Source organism: Saccostrea cucullata, unplaced genomic scaffold (genome assembly GCF_032062105.1).
Source record: "Saccostrea cucullata isolate Sc308-1 unplaced genomic scaffold, CSIRO_AGI_Scuc_v1 ctg93, whole genome shotgun sequence".
NCBI lineage: Eukaryota > Metazoa > Mollusca > Bivalvia > Ostreida > Ostreidae > Saccostrea > Saccostrea cuccullata.
In genome coordinates this window covers 561292-581430 of record NW_026935164.1, presented here as the reverse complement: position 1 = coordinate 581430, position 20139 = coordinate 561292, and the positions used below count along the sequence as shown (strand labels likewise).

The window sequence follows — 20139 nt, the reverse complement described above, 5'->3', positions numbered from 1 at the left end:
CCGGAAATAAAGTTATCGTTTACGTTTCGCATATTACAATGTACTTTCACTTTCATGGAAAGCATTTGGCAACTTGACTAGGTCTTGGATTTTTGGTAGTTTGTATGTAAGTCAGGAATGATATAGGCATAAAACATACTTGTGTGTTAAGAAGCGTAACACAATGTTTGGACAAGTAGTCATCGGGCCCCCAGGATCGGGCAAAACCACCTATTGTCATGGCATGTCCGAGTTTTTATCAGCCTTTGGAAGAGAGGTGGCAGTCATCAACCTAGATCCTGCTAATGACCATCTTCCCTACAAATGTGACGTCGATATATCGACCTTAATTACCCTTTCTGATGTCATGGACTCCTTAAAACTTGGACCTAATGGTGGTCTTATCTATTGCATGGAATACTTGGAGCAAAACATTGACTGGCTTCAGAACGAGCTCGCAAAACTTAAAAACAAGTACTTGTTGTTTGATTTCCCAGGACAAGTTGAATTATACACTCATTACAAATGTGTTCGCAATATACTAGCTCAGTTACAGAAGTGGGACTATCGCCTCGTGGCTGTACATCTTGTTGATTCTCATTATTGCAGTGATCCATCAAAGTTCATCTCAGTGTTATTAACTTCTCTGTCCACAATGCTACAGCTAGAACTTCCACATGTTAATGTTCTGTCAAAATGTGACTTGATAGAGAAATTTGGAAAGCTCTCATTTAACCTGGATTTTTATACAGATGTGTTGGAACTTGGCTATCTGTTGGATGAATTTAAAGTTAGTGATACACAGTGATACAATATAGCTATTTTGTTTACTTTTTTTGGAAAAATTAATTAAGTTTACATCTAATTATAATATTCTTTATAAATACTATTATTTTCAAGAACACTTCTATTATATGTTAACACTTAACATTGTTTTGTAGGCGGACAAATCACTGCAGAAGTATAAGAAGTTAAATTCAGCTCTGATAGACCTTGTACAAGACTACAGTCTAGTCTCATTTGTTCCACTCAATGTAGAGGTAAAGATCAACAACAGAATAACGTTTGTTTGTTGTAACATCCCTCTCTCGATTTTTTCACATGTTTTTATGTTAAAAATCAATTTGCTCCAAAAAAGAACAAAATTGTCAAAATTAAGATTAATTAATTTGATGGGATGGGAATACTCAAGAATAAATAAAAATAATATTCATTGTGTAGAAGTGAAAAAAAAGTCTGAGTCGGATCAGTTTTAGTCACTCAATTAGGAAAGAGCAAACAGACAATTTTTAAAGATTTTATTTTTAACAGGACAAAGAATCAATGCTGCGAGTGATGAGACAGGTGGACAAAGCCAATGGTTATGTGTTTGGGGATCTAGAAGAAAGAGACATTCAATCCATGATGTCCTGTGCTGTTCAGGCAGAGTTTGAATATGAGAAAATCAAAGACGTTCGCGAGAAATACATGGACACAGATACAGGAGAAATTGGGGATGACAGTTGAAGAAAAACAAGAGCAAAAATTAGTCTTTATTTTAGCTCACAGGGTTTCAAAATGACAATTAAGATGTGAACATTAATGAAAATGAACTGTTTATCATATATACAGTGGAACAGTGTAATTGCTGAGTTATTGTTTACATTGCTACAAGTTTTCTATCTGAAATAAGGTCACAGATCCTGAGTACTCTCCTATGGCATAAATCAAGGTTCTGTTTAGAGGATTGTCATCTCGGCCGATAAATCTGAAATATAAATTTTTTTTTTTAATATTATCACCACCAATTTTATTAAGATAAAGTCCCTGTTCAATAATTATTTCAGAAGGAAGTGGAAGTATCTTTTTCTATTTTTATCCTTTTCTACATAATGATTGTTGAAATCAAGTTCTACAGTGTATACAATCACAGTCACAAAATGCTACAGTAAATACTAACCCTACAGCCGAGAGTCCAGCATCCCCTGCGGTCCCCATCTCATACAGCTCACTCCACACATAATCGGTGTCCCCGGTCCTATAAGCCGTTTCAAACTGAGGCTTTGGTTTACCAGATGTGGAATTCACGGAGTAGACAAATATAGTACCTGTTGTTTCACTGCCCACTACAATATACTCCTGGTCATAGTCCTTAATGTAATCTAAGGAACCTACTTTTGGACCCTGAAAATACAATAATACAAACAAGATCCATTATTTGTAAATATTTGCAGGCCAGGAAGCAAAATCAGTTAGTGAAAATGGAGGGGGGGGGGGGAGAGACTGTTAAGTGGTGTAAACCCATAGTGTGATTATAATTAAATGCATTACAACTTCTCAAATTGTCAGCTTTTTCTCATTTATGAAGCTTTTTTTCATTATCACCTGCATATGGAGTTTATCTCTCCCTGTTGATTCGACATGCAAGAGCATGTTTTCTGAATGAGGCAAGCTATTATCAAATAAGTTGATGAAACAAGGATATTAACAGTCTCATTTAACGTCAATATTTCACAATTCTATGGTCAATATAAAGACCTTATCAGCAATATTAAATATTTATCATTGAATTGAATATTGACTGGCGTTTCAAACAGACTGCTAGGTCATTATATTGTCACAACAAGTTTTTGTTTCATTTACCCAATCATGACAAGGCTAAAGGCGCACATGGAGGATGGGACCGGTCAACAGCAGCATATGATCCTGCCTCATGTTTTATTAAACCTCAAGTAACATTGAACATTTTAAGAACTTTTCAAACGAATTTAAAAAAATGTCAGTCATTTTTACATGTATGAGGATGAAGTATTTGTTGATTACCGAATTTTCTTGATATCAAGTTAAATCGTATAGAAAATACTGGGTGTTTGCTGCCCACAAATATCAAAGCTAATCACAGAGAAAAAAAATTAATAAATTTACAACTTACATAATTATCGGACTGTGTGTCTCTTAAATTTTCTGGACTCTGGTAGGTTATTGTGTTTTTAATACAGTCTGTATTGAAGACAGTTTTGATAGAGTTGGCCAGCTCTTTCTCTATTTCATCACCAGAGTCGAACACTAGCGACAAATCTGAAGCCTTCCAAACGGAAAATCCTCGACCACCAAAGTGATTGACTTCATCCATTTTCCCCGTAAAAAGATTCAGACCGTCAATCGTGCTCAATGTTAGTCTACCTATAAGCACAGAATGAATTCTTAGACAAGGTCGGCAGGAACGAGGAGAGGGGGTTCCCCTTATAATTCTGCCTATTTGCATGCATATACTTCATAATTCAGTAAAAATAAGAAAATCTATCGTTGCCCCCTCCCCCAATTTTGCCAATTTGTACTATACAATAAAACTCAAATAAGATTATATATATAGAGAGAGGTATACGTGTTTTAAGAAAAACCAATTTGGGCACTTGAAATTTATGAGCCCCCCCCCCTTTCCCCTGTGGTTCCAACAAACAAAGACATAAATGGCAGCGGTGCTTGGTCCATTTTAAAGAAATCTTCAAATGAAATTGAAATTACTTACCCGCTTTATTGTCCATTTTAAGAGCCTCTATAAATGTGTCATTATTGATGACTGTGGTATCAAACTTATTCTCTGAAATGAAATCATTGTCAATTCTTTATTAAAAACCTAGGACTGAAAAAAGTTCTCTGGCTTTATAGTTCAAGTCCTTGTCAACCTTTTTTAATGTTGTTCAATCATGACATTCGAACAATCTTGAAAATTTTCACAGGGGCTTGTTTTGTAATATAAAGTTTAAGCTAGCTCAAAGAAAACGTAATACATGTACATTTAGATCTACAGACAGTAGTTAGTAATAATAAAACTTCTAACTTGTATCATACATGTACATTGTGCAGTATTTAACATTTAATTTGTCTACTGAACAACAAATGTACAATCAAAAGTAGACTAAAGCATGCAGTAAATTGTTTTACGTCTGGTTAAAACATCTGCCAAGCTGTGATCGGACCAAGCGAATCCGTCATGTGCAGAGGTAAAATCCGTGGTCCGCCCCTCGTCCGCCGTGATCAGGAAGCTGGTCCGACCGATCGTGATCACTTTGGCGTTGTCTGGCTGTCGCACGCTCTTGAGTGGATATTGTCTGAGATGAACGCCTTTTGGAATAAATAAAAAAAATACATGTATTCAACATTTCCTTCATACCAAAATCGCTATGAAATTTCTCATTAATGATACATTTGCCGATGAACAAATCATATGCATGGAATATATGGGGATAACGAACAGTGTTTATGTTCAAAGGTCTATTTGAACAATACAAAGCAAGAGCAGAGCAAACACGGACCTCTAAAACATCTGAGGTGGGATCAGGTGCCATGGAGGAGTGAGTGAGCATCCCCTGCCAACCGGTCACACCCGTCGTGTGCTCCTTGGCATGATCGATAAATATCGGAAAAATCAGTCGACAATTAAGTTTGCAAATACTGAATGGCCTAAGCCTCACAATCAGTATGAAAAATGTCTGTCAGAATGTATGTAAACCAATACAATACAGTACAAAGGATCTAGCTTCATTATTATGGACATTGCGAAAATAAAACACAGCAAATAAATCTATATTTATAAGCTCAGCATAAGTTATTTCAGACACATAGTACCGGGAGGATGGAGACCTCAGCTGACCCCCCTCTCCCCCCTCCACTAATCCCAACCACAGAAAAATCCTTTTCCATTAATTCAATACGGAATTTTTAATACAAGGACAGGATCTCTTTTTCGACCAGAGAGAGAGAGAGATGATTGACAAATAGTCCCGTTTCCCTCCCATCACGAAATGTTTCTCGAATTTGAATTTTCCAATTTAAAAAATGTATGCTTCTTTATTCTCCCCAAACAGGTGCGGATCCAGAAATTTTTTCCAGGGGGGGTCCACCCCAGTCAAAAAAAAATCCAATGCCAGAAATTTCTTGGCAAGCAAAAAAGAAAAAAAAAACCTAAACTTCCCCAAACGTCAAAAACCTATTTCTTGGGGGGGGGGGGGGGGGGGGGGGGGGGGGGGGGGGGGGGGGGGGGGGGGGGGGGGGGGGGGGGGGTTGGTGACTTCTCTTGCCTCAAATCTTTCACTTTCCATACCCATTTCACACATATTCGCGTATACCAGCGGGGGGGGGGGGGGTCAGCGTTTTCCAGGGGGGGTCCATGGTAACTTTTTTCTTGTTTTAGTATATACATTTTTTTTAACCTGGTAAATTCCAGGGGGGTCCTGACCCCCCGATCCCCCCCCCTCTAGATCCGCGCATGCCAAATATGTTATTTTTCATGCACTCACGATGCTAAGTCCCTGTATATTCTAAACTATTAAAACTACTGTATGATCTATAATATAAACCTCCGTCTCTGTCGCTGGGGTCAATGGTGTACTTGCTCCAGTCTTTCTTTGGTATAGGTTTAATTGATTGTATCTCGTATGTTGATAGGGACATTGTCGCCACAGCATTGTTCCTCTGCATAAAAAAAGTATGATGGTATTGTGGAGTTTTGATGTTATTTTCTACTTTTGTGTTACTAACACTTTCAAACTACATATATCTAAAGTGTTGCATATCTACTCGTATTATAAGTATTGAATTGGACATTTAAATACATAATAGCATATTTTGTTCCTTTCCACATTAACACGGTATACACCCGAATGATCGAGATGTCCGTCCGTCCATCCGTCCGTATTTGGAGTATCCATCTCTTATCCGCAACCACTAAATGAAATTTATGAGACACAAAATCTTTGACACAGTGCCATTGTGCACCTCCTATTTTACTTTTTGATCTGACGCTTATTTCAGGTTTCCAAGAGCAAACATAGACTTTGCCATTACAATTATATAGGAGGCGTAGGTATCATTTACTGAGCTCAGTGCTCACAGTACCTCTAGTTTATAATTGAATGCCTGTGTATGGCATGCCAAATTCACAAAAATAAGCTAATTATAGTTTCACAGTTGATAAACTAGGTTTATCGACTGTAAACTATAGTTTACAAACCGTGAACTATAGTTAACAATTCGTTAACTATAGTTTTCATCTGTAAAACTATATTTAACGGTTGTTAACTATAGTTTACGAACGCTAATCTAAGTCTATCTGTCTGTAATAAAACGTTAAAAATAGATTTTGTTGATAAACATAGATTCACGTCTGTAAACTATAATTTACATCGTGAACTATGGCACGCCAAATTCACAAAAATGAGATAAACCTAGTTTCACATTTGATAAACTAGGTTTATCGACTGTAAACTATAGTTTACAAACCGTAAACTATAGTTAACGATTCGTTAAGTATAGTTAACGATTCGTTAAGTATAGTTTTCATCTGTAAAACTATATTTAACGGTTGTTAATTATAGTTTACGAATGATAATCTAAGTTTATCTGTCTGTAATAAGCGTTAACAATAGATTTTGTTGATAAACATAGATTCACGTTTGTAAACTATAGTTTACAATCGTAAACTATAGTTAAGAGTTGTTAATCATAGTTTCACAAATCGTGAAACTATATTTATCAGATCGTTAACTATAGTTAACGGTTTGTAAACTATAGTTTACAAATTGTGAAACTGTATTTATCAGATAATCTATGTTTTGCAATCGCAAATGATTGTTTTCAGTGTAAAGTATAGTTTACGGTTGTGAAACATAGATTATCGCGTTAACTATGGTTTACAGATGTGAAATATGGATTAACGTTGTTAACTATAGTTTACGGTTTGTAAACTATAGTTTACAACCGATAAACCTAGTTTATCGATTGTGAAACTATGATTATCTCATTTTTGTGAATTTGGCGTGCCATAGTGAACTATAGTTAAGAGTTGTTAATCATAGTTTCACAAATCGTGAAACTGTATTTATCAGATCGTTAACTATAGTTAAGAGTTGTAAACCATAGTTTACAAATCGTGAAACTGTATTTATCAGATAATCTATGTTTTGCAATCGCAAATGATTGTTTTCGGTGTTAAAGATCCAATTTTTTTTACCGTACGGTTACCAGAGGAGGGGGAGTGGTCGAAGAGGCGTTAACATAAAATTGGGTATTTAAGTATAGTTTACGGTTCTGAAACATATATTATCGCGTTAACTATGGTTTACAGATGTAAAATATAGATTAACGTTGTTAACTCTATTTTACGATCCGTAAACTAAAGTTTACCACCGATAAAGATAGTTTATCGACTGTGAAACTATATTTAGCTCATTTTTGTGAATTTGGCGTGCCATACCTGTGCCAATTCGATGTTATACGAGAAGCACATTTAATATTTTTAAAAAGTACACTATCAACTCGATGTTGCGGTGACAATGACGATGACGTGACGGCGGTGCGATAGCACGTGTGATGCAATGCCATGACATGCGTGGATCCGGGGGGGGGGGGGGTATTGAACTTATTTACTTAACCAAGTAAAAAGTGACCTTGGACCCCCCCCCCCAAAAAAAAAATAGGATTTTCATGTTTTGGTGGGGTAACTTCTTTTTTTGTTGGTTTTTTGTTGCTTGTCAACAAATTTCTAGCTAGGTTGGATTTTTTTTTTTCACTAGGGTGGACCCCCCCCCCGGAAAAAATTCCTGGTTACGCGCCTGCATGACACGATGATGCGATAAAGGGCACTTATCGTCGTTTCTCACGTCATCGCCATTATGTCATCGATCGTGCCATCGTCATCGCACCGTCACATCGTCGTGTGATCGACGAAATCCTAGATGTCGCATCAATGGACTACATGACTTTTTGCTAGCGCTCTCGAGAGCTAGCAACTACGTTAGTCCAAGGTCCTGAAATGCGCATGCTCAGCTTCACGGTCGTGCATTCTGGGAAATCTGTGTAAACCAATCGGCAATCTTCGGCTGCCTCCGTTAGGTACGAACCATCCGAGGAACTCCGAGTGTGTGAAAACTACTATAGATAAACAGTACGACAAAAATTTCGTTGTATCATTAAATAACTTTATTTATCTATTGTGTAGCGTACACTTTAAAGATAACTACATAAATGTAATACTTCAAATTTCCCCTTTTTTCTGACGGAAAAGCCCGACTCATTATCTGATAGGTCTAAACAAAGACAAGGGAGTTTTTTTACGTCTAAACAAAAGATAGACTCTGTTTTCAAGACCTCACCACAATAAAAATATGTTCCATATGCTCACAATCATGGCTATGTAGGCCAAGCAAAAAAATCCATAAACAAGGATTTACACTAAAAATTACGAACAAATACATTATTTATCTAAAAAATTCTGTGTATGTCTTTTAACCTAACAGTTCTTGACAAGGATGTCAGACCCAAAGGGTCAAGCTACTTCACATCTTCACATTTGGAACTCTCTGGAAACTCCAATGGGTCAACACAAAAACTTCACTCCCCCCTCGTTTCTTTACCTATGTGTCAATATATAAAATATACTTCACAAAAAAATTATAACTTTACCATACCCCAGCCTCGATAAACATTAAGAAATTCAGCAAAATAAATCACTTGATTACCGACCTTCCTTTCTGTGTTTAAAAATTGCAAAGGCGCTAGCTCACCTATCTTTTTTAAAAGATAAACTTGTCTACTTCTACCGGACTCTTTTTTGATTGAAGCATTACCTGTAAAATAATGTAAGCGTATTTATTATCCGGGGAAACAGCAATATACTCCGGTGTAGCGTCTTGTTCAAAGGTTGGATTGGCCGTGCCTGGCCATACATTCTGGGGTATATATCGAATAGGAAACCTTAAATCAAATCTACAAGAGAAAAGGGTTGGGTTCGGTTTCAACACAAAATGCAGATTTTGTCACAATGTACTAGTTTTATTTTCCTTTGTTATTGTTTTGCTTTTTTTCAAGCAGATATTTTTAAGCCGGGGGAGGGGGGGGCTAACCTTTGGTTTTGACCGCTGAAGAAAACTGTTCGCTCTGACGGGTTTCCTGATCTTTCCCGCTCTATGACTGTAACAGATCCTTCTGGATCCACGAAAACGTTATTGATATCTTTCCCTGGCCTTCCTTCATTGGCTATCAGAACTTTCTTACAGTCGCTAGTAAATGTCAACATATCCGGAAAGTAGCCAGCTAAACATAAGAAAGTAATTACAATGTATATTCATATTAAAATTAGCAGTGGTGAATTTTTGGGATATTCCCTAAATGAAAAGAGAAAAACGTTTTTGAAACAGTCCTTTTCCTTACTTGGAAGTTTTCCGTCAAATCTCAGTTCTGGCTCCCCGGCAGAATATGCATGAAAGAAATACACATGTCCCTCATAAACATCTCTGATTCCTGATGTCACAGCAACAGCGACCTCATCACCACATACAGCTACGTCACGTGGTGTTCCGTCGCTAGGCGTAAACTGGTAGCTTGTAGCTAAAACAGGGTTCTTTGGATCTGCCAAGTTCATCACATGAAGTAATCGAGATTCTTCGCCTGACAATAAAAACATACTTCTGTGATTTCATTTATCAACTTATCAGACGATTTGTGCCATTTGGAGGCTGGAATTCGTAAAAAGAGAGGCTAGCTAAGTGGAGCTATGATGGGAGCACACTTAAGAAATCTTAAAAACAACATCTTTAGGAAGATGGTTTTTTTTAAATCCCTAATATCTATGGCACCTAAGACTTTAAACATCGTTACAATTATGCTTACCAACTACGTATAGAATTTGTCGCTGTTTGTCATAGGCGGCCTCCTCGGCGGCACCACCAAACATCTTATACACCACCGAGGGCGTGGTCCTGGAGGGAAGCTTTGTGTGTGACAGCTTCTCCAGGAATATATAAGAAAACGCCACGTGGAAGACAAGAGAGAGGACAGCTAAAGATTTCATCTCTTCTGAATACCGGTAAAGTCTGTGGCAGGAACTTGTAAAGAAAATGTACATTCCTACTTACAGTACTATCAGACCTTTGATTCAACGTTTTCACATATCACAATGAACGAACTGACCTGCACATATCTTGATTACATAGAGAGTCTTGAGAAGATATTTTTTTCGTGTAATTTACATAAAATTAATATGTCAAGCTTATTGAATACTTCGACTTTAAACCAATTGTTTTATTAGCAAAATTCGACATAAAAACTATTTCATTAATTATATTGGCAGAGACTAGCATCTCATAGTAATTTCTGTATAACAAAATAATATTGTTTAATCGTTTTTTTTTCTTAACCTTATAAACTTTTTTTTTGAAAAAAAAGTCTACAAATAAAAAAAAAATCGAGTAATTCCCCGTAATATCCCCACAACTACTTAGTATGGTAACACCCTGTAAAACACTAAAGTTTAACACTTTGTAAAACATTCAAGTTTAACAAAAACCTAATGATAGAGCCATTTCTGAACGATCTTCTTCAAAAATATGTACACCGTATCAGAAAATTTATATAAATTTTTCACATTTGTTGCACCATTTAAAAGGTCTTACCAAAAGGTGATTCCCTCTAACCCTAGAGAGCGAGAAAGATAAGAAGGTTATGGATTTAATTTTACAGACGTGTGATCAATGACACCTGTATGCTGAGAATAGTATAGGATAGTTTCTTCGAAGTAAAGTACTCTTTTATGTAAGCAGAAACACTAATGGACTATAACAAGAGGCTCAGGGGTCACATCGCGTCACATCGCTCACCGGAGCAACTGGCCAGCTAGTAGTGAAAAGTTTATATATATTATAAAAGTGGGTAGGGGTGGGGGTGAAGTATTTGAACAAACTTAAATCTACACTTCATTAGAATGCTTTTGAATTAATATGACACATATAGCTTTGCTGTTTATAAGTTAATATTGACTGTCAGATGAATGTAACGGAGTATTCTAGTAGTGCTGTAATTCAGTTGTGGACCCCCCCCCCCATAAAAAAAATAAAATCCGGAAAATTTAAAATCATCAAATAACAAAAAAAAAAAACTATTTCAAAATGTAAAACCTTCCTATACACAATAATACCCATTCCTCACAATAAATTTAATGAGGTCCATGGGTCACAACGCTCACCTGAGTAAATCTGACCCTGCTGTTCTTCAATAGATTTCCCCATTTATAATACTTACTGTGGGCCATCCCTACTCCTGGCTCCGGGCCATAAAACTAAGACGAGCTCACTTATGATCTAAGTCTCACTTTCTCAAAAACTAAGACGAGCTCACTTATGATCTAAGTCTCACTTTTTCAAAAGGGATTAATAGTGGAAATGTGAGACTGAGATCAAAAGTGAGCTCATCTAAGTTTTATGGCCCCCAAGCCTGGGGTCATGATTTGAACAACTTAGAATTTAGACTACCTCAGGAAGTTTCTGACCCAGTGATTCTTGATCAAGAGAATTATTAATTTTTAAAACAATATTTTTCAATGTAAAACATTTGATTCCCTATATTGCGGTCCAACCCTACCCCTGGGGGCCATGATTTGAACAATTTAGAGTCTATTCTAATTTAGGAAGCTTCATATATAGGCTGTGTCTGCTGCCCAACCCATTTATGTATCAGCACATAAGAAAATATGTTCACATCAAATCAAGAACCAGTCTTATGTACCAGAAAAACTCACACTTATGTGGAAACATACAAATTCACATACAAGAAAGGATGTTGGGGTTTGTCATTGATATTTATGTAATCTTCAGAAATTAGGTCATCCAAAAAACTTTTGGAATCCTTATGGGTTCTATTTGTACTCCTTTATCAGCCAATCTGTTTTTAAATTCCTAAGAACCAGAATTTACTCGAAAACTTCTCAATGAGAAGAAGAAACTACTTGCTGTGGGCTTCAACTTGTCATTCATGCAGATACATGTATACCGATGATGTTTGATCAATCAATAATACATGTTATTTCAATTCACACGTTGACTCAATATATACCAGTGAATACACCACAGAATTTGCCACATCTGTTCCATATATGCATATTTTATAGTGTTGGCAACGAGTACCCTATTAACCGGTTAACCGTCGAACGATGCGAGTACCGGTTAGAAAAAGTGCAATTCGGTTACTCGGATAAAAATACATTTTTCATAGTAAATACGTTTAAAATATTTTTTTGGTTATTTGTAAATGTATATTGACACATTTCCCTAATTTAATTACCATTCGGCTTGCTCTATTGGTTCACAAATAGGATCGATTTGTTTTGATTAGTTTAATTGATGACTTTAATTGTCAGGGGGTAAACATTTTGAAGACCCGAGTTATAATTACCTCATTTAGACCTGTGTTAGTCAGAGGATCATAATTGAACATGATGGCGCCACAAAGATCTAAAGCATGGAAACATTGTAAAAAATGGCTAACTCGAAATCTCTCAGAATAGTAGTCGTCGTATACGGGTGGAACTACAAATATGCTAAATCATCTAAGATTGAAAAATAATTCGAAAACCATGACTTGCATGAAACTCAACAAAAACTAGAAAACTGACCAGTCAGCAAGGGCCCCGCCATTGGGTAGAATTAAAAGGGTGCAGCTTACAGAATGATTAATAAATGTACAAAGAAAAAGCAACATGACTTGAAAATAATATTCATGGCAAACTTAACATTGAATTTATTTTTAAACAAAAATAACCAGTAATTGCAAACTGTTACAGGGTATGTTAATTAATCCCAAGGGATTAATTGTACCTCTCTCATCATTTTCTTCTAAAGTTACAATAACAAATGTCTTCTTTAAAAATTAAAAACATTCTTGAGGTGTAGGTAAATCAAAATTATCTTTTCTTTTTTTAGGAACAAAAACAAAAATTCCCATTTCAGTTTCAAGTGACATTTAAAATCAAAATTCTTCGAAGATATTGTGTTTTAGTAGTTTGTGTTTGTAAATAAAGTCATATATGTAACATTTATTATTTATTTCTCTCAATATGTAAAAGGATAAGTTTAATAATAAATTAGCATCAAAATATGTATTTTTGCCTACTGAACTACCGTAAAATTTGATCTTAAAAATTGGGCAACCATAAAAAAAGTAATTGCATAGTTAAGGAATCTACCCCACCACCCCAGCTCCAAACTAGAAGACATATAGATTCAAACTTAGCAACAAAATATGTATTTCTGCCTATTAAACTACCATACCAAATTTAAACTTGATTGGGCAACAATAAAAAAAGTTATAAGAAAAAAACAGAAAATTTGTGCGGAAGATTGAAGACGAGTACAGTTAATAAAATTCGTCCGATTTGCCAACACTAATATTTTACAATAAAGTTAATGTACAAGTAGCGTTCAATTCCTTAGAGGTAATGGAGCTGAGGCCTTGAAGGGAGAAAAACCACAATTATAATATTTTATATAGGAAATTGAAGATCCGATATCATTATACGAACACAATTTTTTTGCTCCTCCATTAAAGCTTAAGTCAAGTCATTATAATAATATATTTAATGACAAAGATCAGATAAAATGATGATTCACAGTATGTACAACAGCACTAATGTTCTTGTTCACTAAAGCGTGAGGTGATAACACAAGAGATGGTGGACAGATTTCTTCCATTCTGAATGTCCTGAAAGAAAATAAGTACATGGATTTTAATTCAAAAAGTTATACAAACAACCTTTTGCGAAAGAAATGAACTACAAACAATATTTTACAAATACATGCTATTATAGCTTCAATTCTGTGCTTTTAATTGATTCATTGTTTCGATTCATACTTGCCAACCTCCAGCATGTAAAAATCTGGTCATGACCAGATTTGGAAAGTAAAAATCTGGTCATAACGCGTAACGACATTCACGACATATTTACCATGATAAAATTTTATACATGTATACAAAGTATTTGTGTATTGAGAATTCTTTTATTGAAAAAGGATTTAATTTACTATGATAAAAAAAACATACATAATTTGCTTTAATTTACATGTTAAAAATGAAAATTGAAGGTTTCATATTTCAGTATTGACCTGAAGCAAATGTGCATTTTTTTTAAAAAGCCTTTTCAGTTTCTGCTAAATTTGAAAGTATACCAATTTCAGTTTTGAAGTTATTTTTCCTCTCTCTTAATTAATTAACTACTGCAACATGTTTTAAATTTGAACTTAGGCCTACACTGTCTTTGATCACTTTATTTTATCAAGAATGAAAGTCTTTTTCCCCAAGATTCCTTGATATGTACAGAAATATCGTTTCTCTTTTAGTTTTACTTGGTTCAATCAGAGACATGTGTTTGGTTCAATTTGTTCCTGTTGGCCCTGATAACGATCTAGTTCTATCGGAAGCCATTATAATTGACTTCAAACATTGATTTGTCAAAACAACACCCAGTTAATTGTTTACACCTGCAAAGATAATTAATCCATCGGCATTGTTTACGTAGATCTAAGCTTGGGTTGTAACTGGAAGTTAAAAGTGCAACCTAAACGAACCAAATCCGGAAATATTTTACAAAAACGGGTGATAAGCATGACCCGCCGGGTCATAAAAAATAATCGGGTTACGGGTGGAAAAATCGGGTGTGACCCGACGAAATCGGGTGAGTTGGCAACTATGTTTCGATTGGAGAAAATAAAAATATTTTGCAATTTTATGAGTTTTGACTGAACATCAAAAATACAAGTAAAGAGTGTAATGTAATTAAAACTAAATTTTCAGAAGTGCATACTAGTATGATGATTCTTCCTTAGAGAAATCCTTTTATATAATAATGACTTACAATTAGGACTTTTCCTTCTTTTTCTCGGCTTCTGCTTTAGCTTCAATCTCCTCGTGCTTTTTAATGATTTCCTCCACAGCTGGGGCTCCTAGAATTGTCATCTTTGTCTTCCCATTCTCCCTTGTCAATGTAGCTATTTCAACTGTTTGTAAAAATAATTTGTAAGAACAGTAACTCTTTTTTCTCTCTTTAATGAAATTAAATTTTTTCACATCTGCCTTTGCATTGAAATGATACTTTTAATTCTACAAGTACATTTTAAACATACAGTTGTGTTCAGTTTCTGAAAGCTAGTATTGTATTACCTTTATCAGCTGTAATCTTTGTCATGTCCAATGTTTTACTGAGGGTTTTTATAGCTAACAGTAAGGCATCTTTCAATGACATTTCCCCTTCTTTATACTCCTGTTTCAACATGGAAACGGCATTCTGTTGGGGAAAAAATATCAATGATAAAATGAACTTAATATCTTGATTATACATTATTTCAATTCATATTCTTATTCAAAAATCAAAAATATCATAAAGAATTAAATCTAATTAATCAAACTCGTATCTCCATAGAATTAATTTAAATTTCACAATTTTCTGTAATCTTACAGCACTGTTATTTCCTATACATGTTGCTTTCCATCCTCCATAGTTTCCACTGGGGTCACTCTGGTACAGCTGGAACCCATAGTGTTTGTCCCATCCCATGTACAACAGGGAAACTCCAAAGGGTCGCTTACCTAGGAAAAATTATCACTGTTCATATTTGGGAAAGAAAATTAAAGACATCATATTGTATCAAAATCATTTCACACTGCAAAAATTAAAAAATGTACTAATTGTGTTGGTTTTAATGTCATGTTACATATGTTTGTCTTGTGACAGATACTTTATTGTGTAGGCTGATAATTCTATAGGTTTAATTTCACAGGAAAGTGGTTAATTCATTTTTCAATCCAAGGCGTCAGAAAAAAATGTTTGTTTACTAATATGCTAATAAAAATAAGATTGGAAGATAAATTCTTTTTTAAAACATATAATTATTAAGGCATAAAGATTTTTTAAACATACAATATGGGCATAACTTTGAAATATATTCTTAAAAAGACAGTTTGAAGCTCTCTTTTAGCCATAGATATGTACAGTATAATTTGTCCAAACCGGCTACCGCCGGTTCCATAAAATTTGGCCGGTTTAGACAGAATCCGGAGTGCAGGAAAAATGCAGGAAAATATTAATTTCGAAAATTTTCGTTGTTTATTTTACAAGTACATCATACACAAATTATAAATAAAATTAAATGATGAAATCAATCAATATTTTGGAGTCTAGAAATTCTATAATAGTCTCACATGACTTACTGTATTTTCTTATACGAAGTTTGAAAGTCGGGTGAAATGTTATAATCAAAATTACAGGCACGCATAATACAGGCCTACTATGTATCAAGCGGACCGGGTTTCGCTTGTCAAAGAGCTCATTCAATGTACCGGGGTATTAACAGTAATGCACAATTATTTACGAGGTGCGAAATATTAGATTGAACTTTTAATTTTTATGTAAAAAATACGTCTTCCCCAACAGTGTTATCATGTTATGGCGCCATTTTGAAATGAGTTCGATTTTCGATCCCGATTTATATTTTGATTTGTAAATCGCGTACATATATTTTTGTGTTTATGTTATAATATGGTAAAAGGAGTTAAAACAAAGTTAATTTTTTTAAATTGTAATTTAATCATATGATATATTTTTCAAGTGGACTGTGTCATCGCCGCATTTCATGGCACTATGCTAATGTAAACACAGATTATCACATCCACCTCGAAAGGTGTTAATTGCTTTGAAGTAACTCATGTGTGGCCGGAAAATTACCGTTAATTATAAGCACCAATGGCCGTTCGGAAGAATAGACAGTATCCGGACTACACAGAATTTTTTTTAAATGAATTTGTTAAAGAAGTGCTGGGACTAAAATTTAAACGGAATGGAGTCAAAATGTTAAATTTTACATATTTTTTTTACAATCTACTTTATAACTCTAAAAAAGACTATTAAAAAGTGACCAAAAGACCTATTATATTTGTTCTGGTTTAAAGGAAAGTCAAAATGTTAAATTCATATTATAGTTATTAGCTAAGCAGTTTTTGAAAGATCTTACCTCCAAACTGAGTGTAAGCTTGTTTTAAATCACATAATGAACTAACAAGTTGTTCACATGGAATAGGTTCCTGATACTGTAAGTGGTACCTAAAATATTCAAAGGATGATGAACAAGTTGAATCAATTAGCCATAATATTCATGTTATCAAAACATTTATGATCACAAAGGTTTACAATTATATCTGCTTAAAGACAATGTTGGAAAATGAGAAACAATTCACAAATATACAAGGGAAAAGGCAATTACTGTATAATCCCTATTAACTGCCTGCCACTAAAAGCACCCCCCTAGTCCTTTTTCATTTCTCGGGAAATAAGGGCCCACTGTACTGTGATTAAATTCACCTTGAATCGTACTGAAAGTCTGCCATAATTTGAAGAAAGTGAAAATGAAACTTGGTTATTAGGTACAAGTATCTCGTACGACTTACTTGTAGTATTCCTGAAAGTGAAGGGTTTTTAGAACAACCGAATCATAATGTTTTTCTGAAAGTGAAATTTACCTACTGGTACAAAATTTGTTCTCCTTGTGTAATTTTTGGTGGAGTAAGAAATCATAAAGCATAATTTGGGTGGATTACTTTAACCTTAGAAAGTTAGATAATCTTTTAGTGGTTCTCTGAATTTTTTTTTCTTTCAAAAGATTTCGTGTACATGTAGTTAAAATATGACATTAAATATTATAATGAGAATACCAAAATAACTGCCCCCTTTTAAAAATTTTCCAAGTTCCAGCGCAGCTAATAGGAATTATACGGTATCCGTTTGCTAAATATTGAAAAATATACCTTTGTGCAATAAGACGGAGTTCATTTGTTAACACATTTGCATCTGATGTGATCCCAGCAACGCTACATGCCATATCACTAGAAAGAAAATAGTACTTGTATAACAAGTTAGATGCAACAATGCCATATTCAAATATATATACTGTAAAAGTGGAAAATATATGGAGAAGTTTAATTTCAATATTTGCAATCTAAAATTTTCTGCAAACATTAAGCAATCATGAATATTGTCAACATCTTCCAGCAATACAGAAACTCCAAGTAAATTACAACTACAGGTTATAGTTAGTTATTGTTAGTTGTTCTCATTACCATATCTGTCTTTGTTTCTAAGTTACAAATATTTAACAATTCAGTGATCACAATATTAAAACCATTGTGAAATGAACCAATATCAAAAATCAAGAAACATTACAAACATGTGTTGAATTAATCACCTTTAAGGTACCATTTTTAATAAAAAGAAATTATCTGTCTACTTACTTGTAAAGCTTGTAAATTTTTTCTGAGTATGACACCTCATCCAGAAGTTTGTTTGTGTTGCGTCTTTCAGCAGCCAGTAATACACCGTCATTAGCTAGGATACCTAGACAGGTGCCAGCATGTCCGATAGCCTCCATGGCATACTCAACCTGGTACAGTCTCCCTGTAAATTCACAAAAAAGCTGATAACAAAAGAAAAGACAAATATTACAAAATCAATTAATTCAACTGCAGATTAAAACAATGTGCTATGAAAATGTCATAGATGTATAAATGAAACAATATTAAAAGGCATTTGAATTAAAGTGTATTTATTAAGTTATTAAAAAAGCTTTTGTTGCCATTATTTAACGCACAGGTCAGGAGCTTACTCATGCCCTGTAATAAAAATTCTTTTAAAAAACACATAAAATATGATAAAACAACATGCGTTATTTAGTATATTGTATGTTTCTTTTTTCTTAGAAATATTTTTATATGCCAGGAGCAAGCCCCTGTAATATAGGTGTAAAAATGATAGTAAGTAATTTTGTATAAATTCAATAACCATTACCTTCTGGAGAAAATATAGTTGTTCGTGAATCATATCTTCGAGACTAAAATTATAAACAATGATACGTGATGTTATCAATAATTTTGGTCAGATGTCTGTTGTATCTTTTCATAAACATGATAAAAAAGGGAGATGTCATCAGGCTTGTATCTTTTAACAAATAGAATCTAACTACCTGGGGGGGTATAAATATATAATCATAGCTTTGAAGTATTGAAAAGAAGATTTTATAAGGTTTCAATACAAAATTAACAACCAAAAAAACTATAAAAATCTGGCCCAGTAATTCTGGAGAAGAAGATTTTTAAAGATTTTTCTATATTCCAATATGGATATATTAACAGAGAACATACAAATGCAGAATATATTCAAAGTACCTTTCCCCACCCTTGCCCCCGGGGTCATGATTTGAGCAAACTTGAATCTACACTACCTGAGGATGCTTCCACATGAGTTTCATCTTTCCTGGCCAAGTGGTTCTGGAGAAGAAGATTTTTTAAGATTATTTTTATGTAGAACTTTGGTTGGCCATTTTGGCCCCACCCTTGCCCTGGGGGTCATGATTTGAACAAATTTGAATCTACACTACCTGAGGATGATTCCACATGAGTTTCATCTTTCCTGGCCCAGTGGTTCTGGAGAAGAAGATTTTTAAAGATTTTTCCTATATATTCCTATGTAAAATGATTTTTGGCCCCATATGGATGCTATGAACAAATAGTATGAATAACATTACATGAGTTTCATCTGTCCTGAAGTATTCTGGAGAAGAAGATTTTAAAATTTTTCCTATATATTTATGTAAAACTTAGAAAAAAATGATTTGATTTGTCTACACTTTGATATATGCTTCCACACGAATGGCCCAGCGATTCTGAAAGAAAAAAATGCCATTATTTTTAACAAATTCATGATTATCTCCCCTTGGAAAAGGGCGTGGCCCTTCATTTGAACAAAATTTGAATCCCCTTCACCCAAGGATACTTTGTGCCAAGTTTATTGAAATTTGTCGTTCTTGAAGACGAAAATGTGAAAAGTTTACGACGACGACGACGACAACAACGACGACAACAACGACAACGACAGACAACGGACAAATTTTGATCAGAAAAGCTCACTTGAGCCTTCGGCTCAGGTGAACTAAAAAGATTTTTATTTAACTATATAAACCGAAGATTTTTGTTTAAACAAAATTAACAACCAAAAAACTGTAAAAATCTCCGTAATCTAGGTTTCTCCAATATGGATATATTAACAGAGAACGTACATATGCAAAAAAACAAAGTACCTATCACAATGAGTTTGCATTCTTACCATGTTGAAAGTCGGCTGAAGAGTTCTGCCACTGGAGGTAAATTTTGTATTCAGGCTCTCCTAAAAACCGCAAAATGATTATATCAGACTGCTATGAACAAATAGTATGAATAACGTTACATCTTAAAGAATATTACTATATTTTAAAATACTTTTTTATATAGAAAAAAATAAATTGTCATACACTTTAATATATAGAATGAAGGAAG

General features: G+C 34.4%; 3 protein-coding genes across 4 annotated transcripts; 1 reads left to right on the top strand and 2 right to left on the bottom strand.

Moving 5' to 3' along the window:
- Nucleotides 1-37: 37 nt before the first annotated feature.
- On the top strand, nucleotides 38-1732 carry LOC134242060 (GPN-loop GTPase 2-like). Its single transcript, XM_062724083.1, has 3 exons — nucleotides 38-769; nucleotides 921-1019; nucleotides 1291-1732. The coding sequence occupies exons 1-3, from the start codon at nucleotides 164-166 to the stop codon at nucleotides 1483-1485; spliced, it is 900 nt and encodes a 299-aa protein (XP_062580067.1). The 5' UTR covers nucleotides 38-163; the 3' UTR covers nucleotides 1486-1732.
- Nucleotides 1612-10438, bottom strand: LOC134242059 (mesenchyme-specific cell surface glycoprotein-like). The gene is made up of 11 exons (XM_062724082.1): nucleotides 10410-10438; nucleotides 9628-9842; nucleotides 9169-9405; nucleotides 8862-9051; nucleotides 8586-8724; nucleotides 5319-5433; nucleotides 3904-4083; nucleotides 3488-3559; nucleotides 2891-3141; nucleotides 1919-2142; nucleotides 1612-1726 (listed from the first exon to the last, which is right to left on the bottom strand). The coding sequence occupies exons 2-11, from the start codon at nucleotides 9806-9808 to the stop codon at nucleotides 1627-1629; spliced, it is 1689 nt and encodes a 562-aa protein (XP_062580066.1). The 5' UTR covers nucleotides 9809-9842; nucleotides 10410-10438; the 3' UTR covers nucleotides 1612-1626.
- A 2911-nt stretch (nucleotides 10439-13349) lies between these two features.
- LOC134242068 (proteasome subunit alpha type-4-like) lies at nucleotides 13350-20006 on the bottom strand. 2 transcript variants are annotated; one of them, XM_062724089.1, is made up of 9 exons: nucleotides 19931-20006; nucleotides 18617-18659; nucleotides 18064-18226; nucleotides 17581-17658; nucleotides 16791-16879; nucleotides 15239-15369; nucleotides 14944-15067; nucleotides 14635-14780; nucleotides 13350-13488 (listed from the first exon to the last, which is right to left on the bottom strand). In XM_062724089.1, the coding sequence occupies exons 1-8, from the start codon at nucleotides 19931-19933 to the stop codon at nucleotides 14641-14643; spliced, it is 771 nt and encodes a 256-aa protein (XP_062580073.1). In that variant the 5' UTR covers nucleotides 19934-20006; the 3' UTR covers nucleotides 13350-13488; nucleotides 14635-14640. The 2 variants fall into 2 exon arrangements, with proteins under 2 accessions (XP_062580073.1, XP_062580072.1); XM_062724088.1 differs by having other exon boundaries at nucleotides 14639-14780; nucleotides 19931-20004.
- Between the last annotated feature and the right edge of the window lie 133 nt (nucleotides 20007-20139).